The sequence below is a fragment of the Mustela nivalis genome, assembly GCF_964662115.1.
Source record: "Mustela nivalis genome assembly, chromosome: 14".
NCBI classification, from domain to species: Eukaryota; Metazoa; Chordata; class Mammalia; order Carnivora; family Mustelidae; genus Mustela; species Mustela nivalis.
This window is the reverse complement of record NC_139033.1, coordinates 83137340-83155894: the sequence shown is the minus strand read 5'-3', so window position 1 is coordinate 83155894 and position 18555 is coordinate 83137340. Positions and strand designations below refer to the sequence as shown.

The following is an 18555-nucleotide window of genomic DNA, read 5'->3' as shown; positions in this document are numbered from 1 at the left end:
ACAAGGGAACCAAGTTCTGACTTTCTGGCAACTCTCAGTTTGTAGTCACATACAAAATCAAAGGAGCACAGTAGGACCTAGTGTGGGGGGAGGCCAAGCAAGCAAGCCTCAAGGGTGCCAACCCATCGCAACCCACACTCCACCCACCCCAACCCACCCCTCACCCCACAAGCCCTGGCCAAGAGGGCAGCACTTACGTAGAATCGCAGCAGAGCCCCATCAGAATTGCAGCACCAGGACCTCCTGCCCAAATATTCATGGGCTGTGTTGAGCAGCATGAGGGAGGATGGGAGCATGGGCGTCTCTGCCATCACTAGGGAAAGACCAGACCGACACAGAGTTAGCATGGGGACATGTGTGGGACCTGCAAGGCGAGTCTCTCCTTTGTGGGCTTTTCTGTCTCTACCAAGGTAGCCACAGATTTTTCTTTCTTTCCTTTTTTTATCTTTTTAAGTAAGTAATGAGTTGACTGGCTTTACTAAGGTAATACATGCTTCTCAATAAAACAATTCAAATCATACAGGAAGACGTAAGGAATGCCTCATCCACCTCCATAAAACCACGCTGACATTTGGTGGACATCACTAGAAGCATCCCTCTGGGCACATATGAAACATTTTCAAACAGAAAGATAAATAATTGTTAACAATGAAACCCATACTACATATACCATTTCTTCAAAATTCTTGTATGTAGGCCTATGGGAATATTACGGAAGAAACACAGAATGACCAAGTTTCAGTTAAGTGTCTGTTTACCACTAGAACTACTAGAACTGTTTACCACTTAAATATCCTTCTGTGTTTTTGAAACTCTAGACCATAACTCACTAGTGGGCTTGAAATTAGCATTTTTAAAGAGGACTAGGATAGAATACATGACAGAAAATACCAGTGGGGCTCACACCCAGTAGAGTAAGGATTCTTTCATGAAATTTATTTCATACTTTTTGACCATCGGCCAGCCCCAGTCAAAAAGGTATGAAAGGGGGGCACCTGAGTGTCTCAGTCACGTAAGTGTCTGCCTTCAGCTCATGTCATGATCCCACGGTCCCGGAATGGAGCCCCACATTGGGTTTCCTGCTCAAAAGGGACTCTGCTTCTCCCTCTGCTCCTCCCTCCCCTCCCCCTGCTCATGCGTCCTCTCTCACTCACTTGCTCTAATAAAAAAAAAATTAAATTTTTTAAAAAGCTATGAAAGGCATGGATTTAAAACAAACAAACAAACTCAGAAAATCATGAAGAAATTAAGCCATACTGGCCCTTTAGTTTCCATTTTCAACAGCAACAAATGATTCTATTATACAAGATGGATGATAGCTTGTAACACTTCCTTTCTCCCCTTCTCCCAGTGTTGCTGTACATATTAGTTGTAGCACTTCAAGGTTTGTAACACTAATACTGTTCTGAGTCCATAATTAGCACAGTTGCTTTCTCTCAGTTCCAATTCTAAATGGATTTGATGCTCATCACAAATTCTTGCCCGTGGCTTTTCCACTCCTGACAAATTTCATTCTGACTCATGTTGGTTTACTGATTTTACCCTCCAGTGGTGTTTTTAGAAGCACCCACAGAAGCTGGAATCCCTGTTTATAAATGTCTGTTGCCGCTATTAATGACAAACAACTTGGCCAGATGTCCTAGCTTGCACCTAGCTTGCACCATCTTCCCTGGAGAACAGTGTAGACTTTTAAGTAGCACCTCAACTGCCCTGAATGCAGCTAGGGAGAAATGTGAAATGAATCTCGTGTTTTATCCTGTGAAGACAAATTGTCTTCTCAATTTTGAAATCTAAAATATCTTTATTTTTTAAAGTAGATCCTTAACCCGGATGTACTTGCTATGTCTATCAATTCTTCACGATGTATACTGAATACTTTGAATCTGCACATTGTTCTTATTACAGAGAAATTAATTTTATTTCTGTGTTTGACAGCGGGTTGACTCCTTGTTCTGTTTCACTGCTAGAGTCTTTCCATTAGAAGCACAATCTACCCTCACAAAGGACCACCTGTTTCCCACACCCATCCTTCTTGTCAACGCTTTTAGCTCTGATTTGTATCCCTGGTTCTAGCCAAACTCATTCTGCTCCTCGCAGTCTGCATTATTAGTCTATATTGATGAGGCTTGGTTTGCAATGTTTTCTCTTAGTTTTGCAACTTTTCTTTTCATTTCATTCCGCTTATTCGTTTAAATTTTGTCATAAGTGATTTCTTGTGCAAATCATTACAGGGCCCCGAATCTGTTCCTTGGTGTAAGTTTTCTTCTTGTCTGAGCTCATCTATTTCTTTTTCATCCCCCACACAGGGTCGGGGGCGGGCTACAATCTGCCAGCACACTTGCCATGTCACTTCTCTCTACCCCAGCATTTCCTCCATACTACGCTTAAGTACTCTAACATATGATGAGTGAATTTTCTGGGGCACTCTCCCAAATATAAGGTCAATTTACCCTTTCCTTAAAACCATAATTGTAAAGCAGGTGCTGCTCTCAATCCACTTTTCTGTAACCTGTGTCTGCGGAGGAAGAAAGGAGATCACACTGGGCTAGGGCCAAACACAGTCCTCACTGGGGAATCTGGATTTTGTCTTCTCTCTGAGATGCCCTTTAAGGTAGGACTGGCTACCCACTGAGAGGAGTGCAGTCAGTAGATAGCCCCCAGCTGTCAGCTCCTTCAGGGTCTTCTGTAGCTGCAGAGATGCACCTCACCCAAGGCCATGAACTTCCTGTGGGAGTCCCTGTGCAGTGACTGAGCAAGATGGGAGTCTAAAGACTGGCTACTTGAGGCCAACATGGGATGACAGGTCTGATGGGCCCCTCTGGCTCCAGAGCTGCCCGCCAGGTCAGACAAGGCCTGGGTCAGATCTGAAGCACAGATCAACTTCCCTTTGCTCTATCCTGCTTCCTCTGCCGTTAGCAAGTAGTGGTCCCCAGTGAACTGGCTCAGAGAACTCAATATGACAATGTTCTACTCTACACCAGGCCCCTCACCACCCAACCAGTAATGTGCTTCATCCCTGGACCCCTTCCCTCAGTGAGGTCTGGTCACTGGAAGGTGGCAGGGCCCAGGAGCCCTTCCTGTCTCCACCAAGCCCAGGGTGATATAGAGGGGCTTCCCTGCTAGCCTGCTGTCTACAAATGAGAGGACATTAATAATATTTCCCAGGATTTTGCCCAATTCCCAACTTCCCTCAGCTTTCTTACCAGTGGGAGAGGAGGGGACAGAAACCACACCTGCTGCCAGTCTACCAGAATCTTGGATTCTTCCCCTTGGCCTATCCTCTTAAGTTGATGGCATTCCACCATCCCCCTTTCCTTGTTTGCTTACTGGCAGGTTTTTAAAAACTATATTTTGTTTGCATAATTAATCACAGGGGAAAGGATACTCTTAATTCAGGAGTCTTTTGTATTATAAGAAAAACAATAGACATAGTCATAAACCTTAATTGTTTTTTTCACCATTAAAACCCCTCGGGGGAGCCCTTCTGGAAAATAAAAAGGTACCACTTGTCATGAGCTCAGAAGATACTCATCCTAGAAATTTATCCAAAAAGTCAATTAGGCAGAAGCAAAAAGGTGTACATGAGGTTCACTGAAGTGTGACCTATAAGAGAGATATGCTGCAGGCATCCTGAGGGGTCAGCAGGAGGGAATGGCTCAGTAAAGCAGGACACCTCTCAACAGCATTATAAAAACCACAGAGCAAAATCGAAACAGCTTCATAAAATAAAGCCTAAAAGCCTTTCTCAGTCTGGCCCTTCCCGTGTCCAACCCACATGGCCCAGCTCTCTTGCATCCCTGCTTACACTGCTCCATTTTCCCAATGTCTTCCTCTGCCCCTGCTCTTCTCTCAAACCTCAGCCCAATACCAACCCCCCCCCCCCCCACCCAGCAGCTTGAGGCACCCTTCTTTCAGCAGGCCACACTGGCTTGGCGCTGTGGGTGTTCTGGTCTGTCTCCACCCACCCAAATCTGTCAGAGTTAAGTGCCTTATTCCCAGAGGTCTGACATGCAGTGAGCAGTTGACAAGAATTGGGGGAATTAGAGAAGTTAGAGAGAAAGAATGGAAGGAAACAAACCACACGTTAACTCTGGCCTTGGAATAGGGATGACTTTCTTTATTTTCCACTTTTTTGATTTTTCAAATCACTGAGGAAATTAATTTAATCTTGAAGTTTGGTTGAATACATAAATATGTATACTAAAATCTCAGCTATGTAAAATATTTGTGTCATTGGCCAAATCTAGACAGAAAATGCAAGAACATTCTACCACATGGTAGAATGATAGGGAAACTTGTTTAAATGTCATTAGCTGCTATTGTTAATTCTTCAGTTCACTACATTTCCCACCACTACACTGACCTGGCTCAAGTATCATCTCCATGAAGAGTCCTGGGCTTGCTCTTTTCGGCTTCTTGTTCGTAACTACTCATCATTTAGCAACCCCATGTGCCAGGCACTGATTTGACAAATGATAGTTTTATTATTTCATTTTGTCCTCAGAACAACCGTCTGAGATAGGCACCATATTCCCAGCAGGTACTTGGGGAATAGAGGCTGAGAGGTTATATGACTTGCCCAAGGTCACACAGCCAAGATGTGACATTTGGGATGTGGAACCCGTGCTCACTCCCTACTTCCCTCCAGCTGCCCACATTCCCGCCCTGATGGACTCACACCAGCAGGGGCCAGAGCGCAGTGATTAAGTGCTCAAGGGCTAGTGTGTGGCTGCCCCTCTCACAGGGCTGCCTTGGGGATGAAAGGCATAAGCAAGCATGAGACTGCCCAGAGCACCATCAGCACTCCTTGTAAGCACTAGCCGTGCTATCATTCTGTGCTGCCACTGGCACCAGACATGAAATAGCACACACCCACTGCCCCTTGACCTCACTGCACAATGACCTCCCTGAAGGAGCTTCTGCTTCTTCTGAGCACCACACAAAATCCTGTGGACTGAGCCCTAAGTCCACTCAGCATCTGGACAGGGCTGTCAGGGCCTACCCCCACCCAGACCCACTCCCTGGCACCTTCATCTGCCGGGTTCTGGAGCTGCTGCTGGTGGCAGAGGGAGTGGAAGGTGTCCTCCTCCTGCCAGATGACCCGGTGCAGGATGATCCAGGGCAGCACTGAAGAGACATGGGGCTCCTTGGGCTCCTCCTGCACAGCCATGCTGCAGTCGATGACCTGGGAGAGGGAGAAGAATAGGGGGTATCACAGTCGGGCCAGCTGCCCCTTCTACCCTCTGGGATGACTTATCAGGGCAGAGGTGGGGATATGGACCTAGAACCATTCTAACACATCATCAGAGTCCCAGGGTGCCCAACAACAGAGTTAAGCTCAGGCATCAGAGGAGCCAGCTCTGACAGTCCTCCCTCATGTCACATGCAGCTCCTGATGCCCTCAGCACCTACCATGTGCTGGGCCCAAGCCCGATGGGAGGGTTACAGAGGTGAGTAGGGCAGGGCAAGTTGACAGCAGGAAGAGAGCAGCAGGAAGAGAGCCATAGACAAGCCACTCAAGAGTTAAGAATCAGGGGTACCTGGGTAGCTCAGCTGGTTAGGCAGCCAACTCTTGATTTTGGTTCAGGTTGTGGTCTCAGGGTCGTGAGATTGAGACCCACAGTGGGCTGCACACTCAGCATGGAGTCCACTTGTCTGTCCCTCTCCCTCTGCTCCTCCCTCTGCTTGCATGCATGCTTGCTCTCTCTCTCTCTCTCAAATAAATAATAAAATCTTTTTTTAAAAAATTGGGAATCAAAATCAGTATGGCTGCTGCATTTAAGGCAAATGAAGGTCACAGTAAGGTCTCAGAGGAGGGGGTAGGGACAGAGGAGAACCCTGAGGTTTCCTGAAACAGAGGTGACACTCCAGTTGAGTGGCTGTGGTGGAACCAGTACTGAAGAGAGCAGGAGTTGGTAGCAGAGGACAGGCGTGCAGGCAGAGGCCCAGAGGCAGCCAAGGAAGCAAAAGATGAGTAAAGCAGGCTAGGCTTGAAATCATGCACCTTGGGTGATGGGTAATCCAGAGGACTATGGTGGGTTGAAGAGAAGGAAAAGTACACTGATTATTTCCACATCAGGGTGAAGGCTGCTCTGGGAGGGTACAGGGGAAAGGAGGACAGCGAGGAGCAAGCCGCCATGGTTCAAAGAAGAGACAGCAGTGGCCTGGGCTGAGGCAGAGCACTACACACAGAGAGGAGAAACAAAGAATGGGGACATTAAGGATGGGGATTTGGCAGGACCTGTTGACAGCATGAGTAGTTGTTGTCAGGAGAAAGAGCTTAAGGAAGGTTCCCTGCTATGAAGCCCACTGGACAACACGGAGTGTGGTGACCACCCCTTGCATATGAGAGCCAGGATGATGTGGGGTGGTAGAGAGCCCTGGTTGGGGGAACAAGGGCCTGGGGTACCAGCCCCAGCTCCACCTCCTGCTCACTGCAAACACGTCAGGGCCTCCTGCACTGAGCCTAATTCCAGCCCTTGGGGACGGGGAGTCTGGAAGAACCCTATGGTGCCCAGTGCTCAGCAATCTCCACCCCCCAGACCCAGCCAGCCCCAGGCAGATATGTAGGCAGCGCACAGTGACCCACCACCTGAGGTACCCACCTCCTACAGCCAGAGCAGCCAACACATCCCCTTGGGGTGCCTAGCTTGCAGGAAATCTGGTGAGCTATGAAGAAAGGGCATGTCCGCAGGAAGGAGTGGTAGGTTACCTGGATGAGGTTGTTGGTAAGTCGGGTGAGGCCAGTGGAGGAAGACGATTCCTTTAGGATGCTGCCGCTGCTGTCAGCCGAGAGCGCCTGCTCAATGCCCAACAGCAGCTGGGTCACCGTGGCCACCCACTCCTCCTTGGCTGCAGACTCACTCGCATTCACCATCTGCTGGACAGCCTCATGCAAAGCCACATCGGAGCACTCGAAACACTGCTGATGGTCCTTTAGCCGAAGCAAGGAATCCTGAGCATGGGGAGGGGCAAGGAAGAAGAGAAGGAGGAGGGCATACCATGAGAGGACTGCAATGGTGCTCTCTATGCCTGGTCCTCAGGACTGAGGGGCAGGTAGCTGGGGACAAAGACACGAGGGCAGTCCAAAAAGAGGGGTAGTGGAGGCTCTCCAGAGGCCTTGAGGCATCTATGAGGGCAATCACAGCACAGCAGGTGCCAGTCAGGGGACTTTCAGAAAGGGGCTTGACCTCTGCACCTCTGCTTCCTCATTTATAAAGCTGGGACATGGAGGAGGCCACAGAGCTGGCGAGCAGCCAAGGTGAGACTGAGTGACTCCACCACCTCTGTCAACTCTCATCCTGAGCCACCGTGTCCAGGCCACCTAGTCACACACTCATCTGGTGCCACGGCTCTGGAACAGTTTCAGCAGGGAGGGCAGGCTCCCAGGGAGGGACTCTCTCTATGGAGGAGGGTCTGAGCAAGGCCAGAGCAGAGGCAAGCAGCCAGGCAGCACTGAGGTCTTGGTTCTGAGAGGCCAGCCCTACCCAGGTGCCCAGGTGGAAAAGGCACTGGGAGCAGGATATGAGCCGCCGTCCCTAGCACACTCAGTGCCGCACCCCGGCACGTGCAGGAGCTCTCAGTACACCACACTATTTTAAAATCTCCTCTTTGGGAGCCACTGCTTTTTGTGCAGCTCCTTGTCCTTTTGCTCTAGAACATAACCCACTTAAGGCCCTCAGTCTCAGCCACTTTCATCACCATGCCGCTGTGTGGGGAAGCTCGGCCTGGCTGTGAACTGGCAGATCTGGCAGGAGGCCTGTTAGACCAGCAGGGAGCACCTGCTGCCCGGAGCCCCGTGAGGCTCTGACCTCACTGCAGCCGACGCCCGGCAGCAGCTCCACACAACAAGCACAGCTGCACTCTCTGAGCTGACGCAGGACAGGGGTGCCTAAAACCGTCTTTGGGATGTGCTGCGATGTCTGAACACAGATCAAAACCACCCCCAATTTAAAACCTTTAATTGCCAGGAACACGGGGCCTGTGTTTCTTTAGAAAAAGCCAACACTCTCTAGCAGGAGGCCTGAGGCATGAAGGAGCCTAGAATCACACACGTGGAACCCAAAGGCCCAAGATGACCCCTCCTGATCAAACACCAATCACGCGAGAGGCAGGAGCTTATTGTGTAGCAAGATAAAGATGACAGACCAGGGAGTGCAGCCAGCGTTGCCATGAAAGTCAGGGACAAGACAAGGACCCACCAGCAGTGCTCTAATGGGACATAATCCCCAGTGCTCAAGGCTAGAAAGAGCTCAAATGCACAAGAATAACTGCCAACAAATGAGGAGACCAAACTGCCGCTGACTGTGGGCAACATGATCGTCTATCCCAAACAAAGAGAAACTATCAGAAAGAATGGGAATGTAGCAAAGTGGCTAGATTGAAAATAAACATACAAATATTGATAGGGTTCCTATAAACCAGAAATGTACAGCTAGAAAATATAACGACCAACAAAAAGATCTTGCTCAAAGTCGCAATCAAAAATACCAAGAACTTAGAATCAATTCAACCAGAAAAAACTACACAATTATATCAAAGAGCATTCAAAGCAGCTTGCCCAAATAGGGAGAGAGAGCCATCATACTGCTAGAAGATTCCAAATTAGACCCCCTCCACAGACAAATTCCATTAAAGCTAGACCAAGCACAATAATGCAAAACTAACACCACCAGAAGAAAACAAAGGCAAATACAGTTTTCATCTATTTGTTGACATGCTTCTTGTCTGCCTCCCTTTCTAAAATAGAGGTTTGGTCAAAGGGGGCCTCTCTCCCCTGTCCAGTGCCAGGCACTCTACAGGAACTTAATCCATGTATGTGGAATGAGTAGATGAATATTCTCTCAGTCTTGGAAAGGCTACCTGAGCATAATGAACAAAATCACAAACCTTTAAAACTATCAAAAGATTTGACAAGATAAAATTCAAAACTCTTATATGTCCAAAAAAAAAAGTCACAATTTAAAAGCACACTGGGAAAAAATATTTGCAACTTTTAAAGAAAAAAAGAGTAATAACTTTAAAATACAAAGATTACTCAAAATCAGTAAGAAAACACATCCCCTCAATGGAAAATAGAGGAAAAATCAACAGTCGCTTATCCTCAAAATAAAAACCATGTCCTTTCACAGCACTTGGCCCAGGCCTCACCACACACCTCTCAAGTACTACTCAATTCCCATCCAACCCACCAGCAGAGCACCTTGTCACACTCAGGGGTTCGGGACGATAGCAGCAGACTGACATCTGAATACTGGGCCACCTTAACAGGCCCAGTGGGGGCATCTTTTCCCCACCTAATGGCCTCCGTGGTACACCCAGCCATACTGCTCATATGCAGCCATGCTGGACACTCCTTCATTCCCTGCCACCCACCCCTGCAAGCCTGCCACAGCAACTGGGGTCAGACACATTTCATCCCTTGATTTCAGCACAGGCCAGCCTGACCTTCCTCTTCCAGGAACTGGAACCTCTCCCTTCCTGTCTCCCACTCTCCCTTCCCTCCCTGAACCAACTCTCTCCTCCCCTTGTACCAGGATGGAGATGCCTCCATTTGCTCCTACAGCCACACCTCTTAACTATTTCCCAATTTAAGAAAGTAAATTGAAAAGTCTCACATAATGGGAGCAAAAAGCCTGGAAGAAGATCGGGTTCTCTTTCCAAATTGAAGGGGAAGGACCCAATAAGATAACAATCACAGTAAGAATTGATTAGCGCATGAACCATAAGAGATAGGACACCAGACCCCCCAATGCCCCTAAGCACATCGTGTTTATCACAATCCATGTTTATCATCCAACACCATGCTTCCAAAGATGGTGGCACTGGTGTGAGCCAGCACACCACATAGCGCTTGCTACATGCCAGGCATGGTGCCAACACACACTAACTTGTATAACCCCTACAGCAGGCCGCTGAGGGATGGACAATGGCTGTCTCCATTCTAGAGATGGGGAACCAAGGCACAAAGAGACTGAGCAACTGAATGGCACCAAGCAGATCCTGATGCCCTGTGCTCAGTGTTTACCTCCTGAAGAAGGCAGACTCGGAGGGAGTTGAGAGGACACATGGCTTCAAACACCACAGTGGTGTTCTTTTTTTTTAACAATCATGTGACTCTACACGGGTATTTATTTGGTCTTCACTATACTGTATAGTTTGTCCATTTTAACATCTACTCACACCTTAATTCCAAAGGTAATACAAAAAGGCAAATGAACAAGCAGGTGGATCACTGGGTGCCATGCTGACTAATCTCCCTTCCTCATTTGCCAGGATGTTCCAATTCAAGCATGGATTTGTCTTGAGCCACACAGAACCCTGGAAGCTGCTTTCTTAGGTTCCAGTTTTCCCCCAGTCTTGACCATGTGTTCTAACTAGCATCTTCCTGGGTGTCAGTCAGCAGTTTTTACTCCTGCTTTTCTCTCCTAGATGCATGTCCTTGAGGGCCACCTCAAAGCCTCCAGAGAAGAAACCCACAACCAAGCAAAGAAGGTATGAGGTCAGGGCAAGGGGGACCATGGGCAGCACACACCTGCAGCAGCAGGAGCTGGGCTGGCCTCTCTGGAATAGAAGTCATAAACTCCAGGTGTTTAGCCCGGTCAAAGCCACTGGTACACAAGGTGGGGCGAAGCAGATGCACGACGGCCTTATAGTCTCCAGCCTCGTAGAGCCGCTGAATCTCCTCCAGGGACTGGCACCGCTCCAGTGACTTCAGGTTCTTATCAATCTGGAAAAAGCCCAGACATGCTGCCCAATGACAAACCCCTCACATCCTCTCTGAATCTGGCCAGTGTCTGCACTCACTAGACCCAGATGAGGAGTACGAAAGTAGACTCTCTGTTAGTACACCAACACTTACATTGAACAACAGCTTTATTAAAAGTACTTCTATTGGGGTGCCTCAGCGGCTCAGTCATTAGCGTGCTTCTCCCTCCCCCTGCCACTCCCGCTTCTGCGCATGCTCTATCAAATAAATAAAAACTGAAAAGGACTTCTATTAAGGTCAAGGCACTCAATTCTTTTAAAAACAAACAAAGCAAAAAATGGGGTGCCTGGCTGGCACAGTCAGAGGAACATGAAACTCTTAATCTCAGGGTCATGAGTTTGAGCCCCACCTTGGGTATAGAGATTAAATACCTTAAAAAAATAGCAAAATACAAAAACTACCCCAGAAGCAGAGAGGTTCCAGATAATTCTCTGCCACAATAGTTGGACAGCAAACCAGACTCCTGGAACTGAGGAACCAGAGGCCACTGGAAACTTAGGGGAGCCCTGGTCCAGAGGCTGAGACACAGTATTGACCCACAGAACTCTCTCCTCACAAGAGTTCTGCTGTTTCCCCCAGAATACAGGTAGCAGGGGTACTGTACTTGGCCTTGCCCAGAGAATTCTGTAAGAGTCTGAAGGACAGTCAGCTGAAGTAGACATGTCACAGCTGTGGAAGTGGGTGGGGTCTGAGGCTCTGCAGTAAGAACAAGATCAGAAATGGACAGAGCCTGACATACATGCCCCATACTGCTGACCCAACCCATAGCCAGACCAGCATTACAGGCTTCTACAGCAGTTTCCCTCTAATCCCGCTAGAGCTGCTGCAGCACGTGGCCCAGAGAGCTGAGCAATGATCATTCCAGATCTTGCCGAAGGTCTCCCTCCATCCCTGCCCCCTGCCACCTGGACGGGCTTTCCCTCAGTATGTGTGTTGGGGAGAGGGGGGCATGAGTCCAAGGTGCCCTTGTGCCCCAGAGCTGCCTCTCCCAGGCTCCTTCATCCTCCCCTGAGAGGTAGAAGCCCTGCTCAGCGCCTGGGCTGCTCTCTTGCTCCACAGGGACATGGCAGGCCTGGTCCAACTCAGCCAACCCAGAATAAATCTTTGACCAAGAAAAACCGTTAAATAACTCCCACTCACTTCCTCCAAGGAAACAACAGAATCATTGTAGAGGTTGGGCAGGCGGATGATGATGTCTCTTTGCTCAGTCCCTGCCTCAGCCTGGATGGCAGTGGAGCTCTGGAGAAGTTCTGTGCAGATGTCATAGTTCTCCAGGGCCTGCTCCATGTCTCCCTGGTCAGAGGAAAAGCAGTCAAAGGTCAGAAACAGAAGGAAGGAAACTCCTGTGCTGTACCAGGTGCCTTACCTCCCTGATCCCACTAGAATGCAGGCACCAGGAGGGCGGTTTTGTCCAGAAACTCCTACACCCTCTAAAAGGGTTCCTGGACACAGTTGGAGCTCAACAAGTATTTGTTGGACAAATGAATGATTACTTCATACCACAGTTCTAAGGGAAGGTATCATAAACCCTATGTTGCAGATGAGGACACTTGAGGAAGGCTGAGTGTTTGTTCTAGATCATGAGCAAAAACTTAGCTGAGCCAGGATTAGCAGCTAGGCCTGTCCTAATTCCAGAGCCGACTATGACAATCTTACTCATTCCACCACAGTGTACTGGGCACCACCATGTGAGGTGACAGCTAGTCCACCCTGGCCATCTAGACCAGGCTCTGAGGGGAAGCCTTCTGAGAAGTCATGCAAGATAAGTGGTTTTCCCTTCTAGAAAAGTCTGCATCCATTTGTGCACTCATTCAGGGGCTCTCAGGAAAACAAAGGCAAAGGGTTCAAAAACCCAAGGCAATCCTGAATGTGGAGGCCTACAGGGTGCACAGGAGATCCCTTCCAGAGATCTGTGGTCATGCTGATATGCTGGACAAACTGGGGGCCATCCTGGGTTACCTGAGATCTCAAACTTCCCCACCACATCCCACTTCCTCCTCCTGAGCTCTGCACCAGGCAGGAGCCATATGTGCACCTGCACACATATTCTCCAGAGTACATCCAGCTCTCTTCCCCCAGCTTTGGGGCCAGGGAACCAACCACAGAACCAACCTGCAGTGCCAGGAACCGAGCCTTCAACCAATAAACGCGGACCACAAACTCCAGCCAGCCATCCTCAAACAGGTCCCGCTGGGATGAGGCAAATGACAGCTGCAGGAGGTCCCCCAGGAAGTGGGTTCCTGGGAAATCAGGCCCAAACCTGCCATTCACCACACCAGCAGGGCAGTTCCGAGGAGACACTGTAAACCATTCAGGCCAGAACAAGTCAATTTCATGTGCACATTCCAGACACCCTTCTGCTCCCTGGAGCTTGCCCTTAGCCCCCACCACACCTGCTTTAGTGTCCAGGAGTACCCTGAGCCCCTTGGAGCCTTACAGCCCCTCAAGTGGCCAGCATCAGAGAAATCAAACAAACCAGACAGAGATGGAGAGACCCCAAGAGCCCTCATTTTACTTACTGAACTTTGTTCACCAAATAGTGGTTTCAAAGTCAGAATGATACACATCATATAGAAAAATTACTGGGACACATAAAGTGTCAGGTAATGACTTGAGAAATCTGAGATCCTACTTCCTTCAACACTGAATAACAGAAAAAGCAGGCAGGTGGCTCCCTCTGGGGGCTCAGCTGTAACTAACTACTTCTTGAGCGTTCAAAGGATTTCTCAGGGACCCTGGATTCTCCCTGGTCCAACAAGCCAACCCAGGAAATGTGCCCACTGCAGATGGAACTCTGAATTCCATGACTCAGCCTCCCACTCCCATTTCCTCCTGGCTGCTGAGGGTTGGGAAAATTACTCCTACCACAGAAGACAGCATGCCTCCTACCTGTAGAACTTCTGCCCTTGGTCAGCAGCCACTGGTCTAGCTGGAGCTCCATGCAGGAGAGAGACATCAGCATCATATCCTGCAGGACAGGCACCAAAAGGTCAGGAATGAAGTCATAAAGAGGCACCAAAGGGTGAAGCATGGGATGAAATGAAACTAAAACTTACTTTGATAAACATATAATTCTTTCTTCAACCTACTTTCCATTTTATAATCAATGGCTTCCTGCCAGGACATAAGGAGAGGCACATTGATCTATACTGGCACAAGACTTGAGAGGAGCCAGAGACCTGTCTTCAGTCCTAAGGGACTGCCCTATGGAAGGGGCAGCTCTTTCACCTGCCAAATGTCAGGCCAGATGCTGCAACCATACTACAGCACTCAAGCCTCAAAAGTAGTTGGGTCAGGCATCACCTCCAGAGTCACAAGGAAGCTGAAGTTCAGCAACGAGGAGCCACCTGCCAAGTGGGCAAAGCTGAGAAATAAACAGCCTGGTTCATCTGGAGACCAAAGCCTCACCTCCTCCAGCCACTCCACACTGCCCCTGGGGAAGAGGCCTAATGAGCAGCAGCTGGTACGACACAGTCCCTGAGCTGTCCCTGTGTAGGGAGCACAGGCTCATATGGCCCTTAGGACCTGTCAAACCCCTGAGCTCTTCTACCTTCTGTGTCGCCAGTCAGAAAGAACAACCCGACAGGCTCTAAAGGCTCCCAGTGCACCCTCCCAGGCATCCAGCCTTCCCCCGTAACAGGAGAAGGGGTCCAGAGCATCCAGTGTTCCCTTGAGCCTCAAGAAGCTCCGAGTGGAGGAGGCTGGGGTGCAGAGTGCCGTCAGCGGGGAGGCTGAGCATGGGTCAGCCCCCTAGTTACAGTGGGCCCCACCACTTTCCTAAGCAACCTATTTAGACTCTGTACTTCTGTCTTCTTACCTGCTAAAACACAATTTGGTAACATTCCCTGGCACCTGGAACACAGCCGAATGTTTCACTTTCACCCACTCTCCACTGGCTCTCCTCCATCTCAGTAAGCCACCCCACAACCAACCAACCCCTGTGCCGGGGCCAGCCCTAGAAGCCCTGTCCACCATCTCATTCCCTCACCTTCACTTACAGCTCATCCTATAGGCTGTACCTCCAGAACCTTCCACTCCACTGCCACCACTGACACTCACCCGACAACAGCCTTCTAATGGCCCCACGCCCACTCTCACCTCCGAGTGCAGCCTCCACACAGCCACCAGGGATCCCTCTAGACACAAACCAGTTCCCATGACTCCCCAGAGGCCCAGGTTCTGGGCCCACAAATGGATGCAACTGAGGAGGCTCAACATGACAGCAACCCCATACCCACAGTGCCCGCCCCCACCCCAAACCTGAAGAGGCTCCCCGGCCACCTGACCTTGATGTGCTTATTGCTGCAGTCCCTTAGCAGCGGGTTGGGCAGGCTGGTACTGTGCCTCCTCCAGCTGTGATAGATGTTGAGTACCACCTCTGTCAGCCCTGGCGGCCACCTCAGCAGGAACTTGTGGCCCATGCTCTTCAGGTAGCGCATCATCAGCTCCAGGATGCCCCCGTTGGTCAGGTTCTCCAGCAGGAATGCATGTACGTCCTGCTTCTCTGCCCAGGGAGGGAGAAACAGCTGACTGGAATGAAGGACCTTCCACGCCAGGGTCTCCCGTTTCCTCTGGGAGAAGAGAGAGGCAGGGGCGGGGCTGGGCCAGGCCGGGGCAGCGCCAGGAGAGCACCTGTGGCCTCCAGAGGGGCGGTGCTCCCCTGGTGGTCCCCAAGACTAGCTCCAGCCCTCACCAGCTGTGAGCAAGCTGCTCTGAATCTCCAGGTTTGATGTGGGGACTGAAGGGCCAACCTGTACGCGCTGCCTCAAGATGTGCACTCAATAGCCGGGACACGTGCACGTGACTTGCAAAACCATGCCCCCAGCTTCCACCTGAAGCACACACCCTTCAGAGAGCACAGTCAAGCATGATCCTAGACATTTCAGCAGATCTCCCAACTGACCATATTGCTCAGGCCCAAGACAAATCCAGGAAAACTCCTGACCATGCTTTAAAGATCACCCCAGAACCATTTCCCAGAACAAAACCTAAGCAGGCTATAGGATAATGGGAAGAAGAATTCCTAACAGTGAATGATCAAGCTGCTCAATTCCTACCAGATTCCATGAATGTAGCCGAGTCGTATGACAGTCGGTGAGGCCCGACGCTCGGGAAGCTTTGGAGTTTGGCTTCTGACTGGACTTCGTAAGTATTAAATGGGTCATCTTCCTCTTCTGGGTCCAGCTTTCTTAGCCTGCATGGAACACACCAAAATCACAAAAGTCATACCAACACATTCTGACATGAGCACTTGAATTCTTCCAATTAGAGAAATGAATGAGCAAGACAGAACAAGATGCCAATCAGTGAGATGAAGAGGTCCGAAATCCAGACCTCTGGGAGGCTCTGCCTCTTTCCATGTCTTTCTGAGCTGGCATCTAACCTATACCCTCACTCATTCATTCATTCCACCAACAGGACTTCAACTGGAATTCAGCTGTGAGTGTGGCAAACCCTGCCCACAGTAAGCTTACCTTCTAAATGGGAGAAAAAGACAATAAAAAGAAACAATGAAACGAAGAGCTCAAATAAGGACCAACCACCACAGAGTGCTTAAGACAGAGGCACATTCTTTGGAGAACTGAATCAGGAAGGCCTCTCAGAGGGAATTAATGTCCATGCTGACAATGGAGGAAAAGGAGCTGGCCATGCAAAGCAGGACAAGGGCAGGTGGAGAGGCACAGGCCAGAAGAGCACCAGGAATATTCTAAGAACGAAAGGGAGCCCAGCAAACAGGGAGAAAGTGGAATGAGTGGAATATGGGGGCACAGAAGGCCCTTCTGAGCTGGGGCCCTCCATGGCTCCGTGGCTCCCCACAAAGCCCTGGGCCTGAGGAGGATGATTCTTTCAGCACCTCCCAAGGACCACGTTTTGGCCATCCAGTAGTTTCTCCTCAACCAAACAGCCCTGGGGCATAAACACATAAAACAGGGCCCTACTGGATGGCTTCATTTATTTATGCACACACCTCCAGGGTCACTACTCTGGGCATGCTCTCACGTTGCTCCTATGTGGCCATTCGAAGAAGCAGACATGGAAACCAACAATTAAAATAAAGATAAAGGGGCGCCTGGGTGGCTCAGTGGGTTAAGTCTCTGCCTTTGGCTCACGTCACAGTCTCAGGATCCTGGGATCGAGCCCTGTATCGGGCTTTCTGCTCAGCAGGGAGCCTGCTTCCCCTCTCTCTCCGCCTGCCTCTCTGCTTACTTATGATCTCTTTCAATCAAATAAATAAAATCTTTTAAAAATAATAAAATAAAAATAAAGAAGATAGAAAACATTCCACATAAAGAGGGAAAGAGCAGTGCCTGACTAGCTCAGTGGGTACAGCATGCAACTCTTGATCCCAGGGCTATAAATTCAAGCCCCACACTGGATACAGAGATTACTTTAAAAATAAAAAATTTTTAGGGGCATCTGGGTGGCTTAGTAGGTTAATATATGCCTTTGGTGTGGGTCATGATCCCAGGATCCTGGGATCAAGCTCCACATCGGGGACCCTCTTTCTCCCTCTCCCTCTGATACTTCCCCTGCTTGTGGTCTCTTGCTCTCCCTAATAAAGAAAGAAATATCTTGGGGAAAAAAAAAAAAAGAGGGTAAGACTCTTTCATCAGGGCTGAACGGAAGATAGAGAAATGGGTCACCGAGACCTTTGGCATCATCAACCATGGCCCCATCCTGCAGCTCTCCTGAAGAGACCTGCTCCTGGCACTAACCCTGAAGAGGAATTTATCAGAGAGCACCAATCACATCCTCCACTTACAGAGAACAAATCTGATTTCCAAGCACTTCACTTTCACCCCAGAAAGAAAAAGAGGCAACAAAGGAGCAAAATGGATTCACAATCCACCTAAAGCTTCTGGCTCCTCCTCTTGCATGTGGATGTTATCACCCCTGAAAATAAACCGTCAAAGGCCAAACCACTGAAGACTGAGGACTCCTGGTTAAAGACGCATACTGAAGGGGCACCTGGATGGCTCAGTGGGTTAAGCACCTGCCTTCAGCTCAGGTCATGATCCCACTATCCTGGGATCAAGCCCCACATCAGGGTCCCTGCTCAGCAACCAGGGCCCTGCTTCTCCCTCCCTCTGTCAGTAAATAAAATCTTAAAAAAAGAAAAAATGCACATATGTTTACCTTCTAAACTTCACTCCAGAAACTGTGAAGGGATTAAAAGATACAGGGGATAGGAGAGAATGCCCCAGCAGACAAGAAACGTGTTCACCAAATGTCAGATGGCAGCAAGATGATGGAACAGCAGAAACAGAACTGCTCTCTCCACTCAGCTAAGGACAGGGGAGGAGGCATTAGGAAGCCCATGTACCATCGCCATCAACAATGGTGGCCAGGAAGGTTCAGGAATCGGAGGCTCTGGAGGAGCTGGGGTGGCAAGGGCAGAAAGCAGGAGCACTGGTGAAAATTGACTTAAGGAGCACAGGCACCCAGGCCCCTCCCAGCTGGGGGCAGCCTGGACCCTTTTCCTCCCTTAAGGCATCTCTGACAACACTAAGAATTGGTGAAAGTAAGGGAAAATTTATGAGCCTGTCCTCTTTCTCAGAATTCGAGGGAACCTTGCTGAGCCTGGAGAAACCAAGCATGCACACTCTTCCTGAAAATGGAATGGGTGCTACCTTTTGTGGGATTTTCCAGAGTTTGCACCCAAGCAGCAGCAGCCCTAGGTCACCCAGCAAGTGGGTATCTATATGTGCATGAGGACATGAGTGAGTGGCCTCCAGCTCGGTGATCCATCCATCTCCTGAGGGCCCAGGGAGCATCTGGTTCTCTGA

General features: G+C 49.5%; 1 protein-coding gene across 7 annotated transcripts in view; it reads right to left on the bottom strand.

Annotated features, from left to right (window-relative positions):
* Window positions 1-18555, bottom strand: part of CABIN1 (calcineurin binding protein 1) — a 149971-nt gene that overhangs the window by 100350 nt on the left and 31066 nt on the right. For all 7 annotated transcript variants that reach the window (XM_082697648.1, XM_082697652.1, XM_082697651.1 and 4 more), the window contains 9 exons: window positions 15826-15962; window positions 15055-15272; window positions 13658-13736; window positions 12881-13068; window positions 11909-12061; window positions 10535-10729; window positions 6713-6955; window positions 5029-5185; window positions 198-313 (listed from right to left, as the gene is read on the bottom strand). In XM_082697648.1, the coding sequence (XP_082553774.1) occupies window positions 198-313; window positions 5029-5185; window positions 6713-6955; window positions 10535-10729; window positions 11909-12061; window positions 12881-13068; window positions 13658-13736; window positions 15055-15272; window positions 15826-15962 (1486 nt within the window). The remainder of the gene's footprint in view (window positions 1-197; window positions 314-5028; window positions 5186-6712; window positions 6956-10534; window positions 10730-11908; window positions 12062-12880; window positions 13069-13657; window positions 13737-15054; window positions 15273-15825; window positions 15963-18555) is intronic.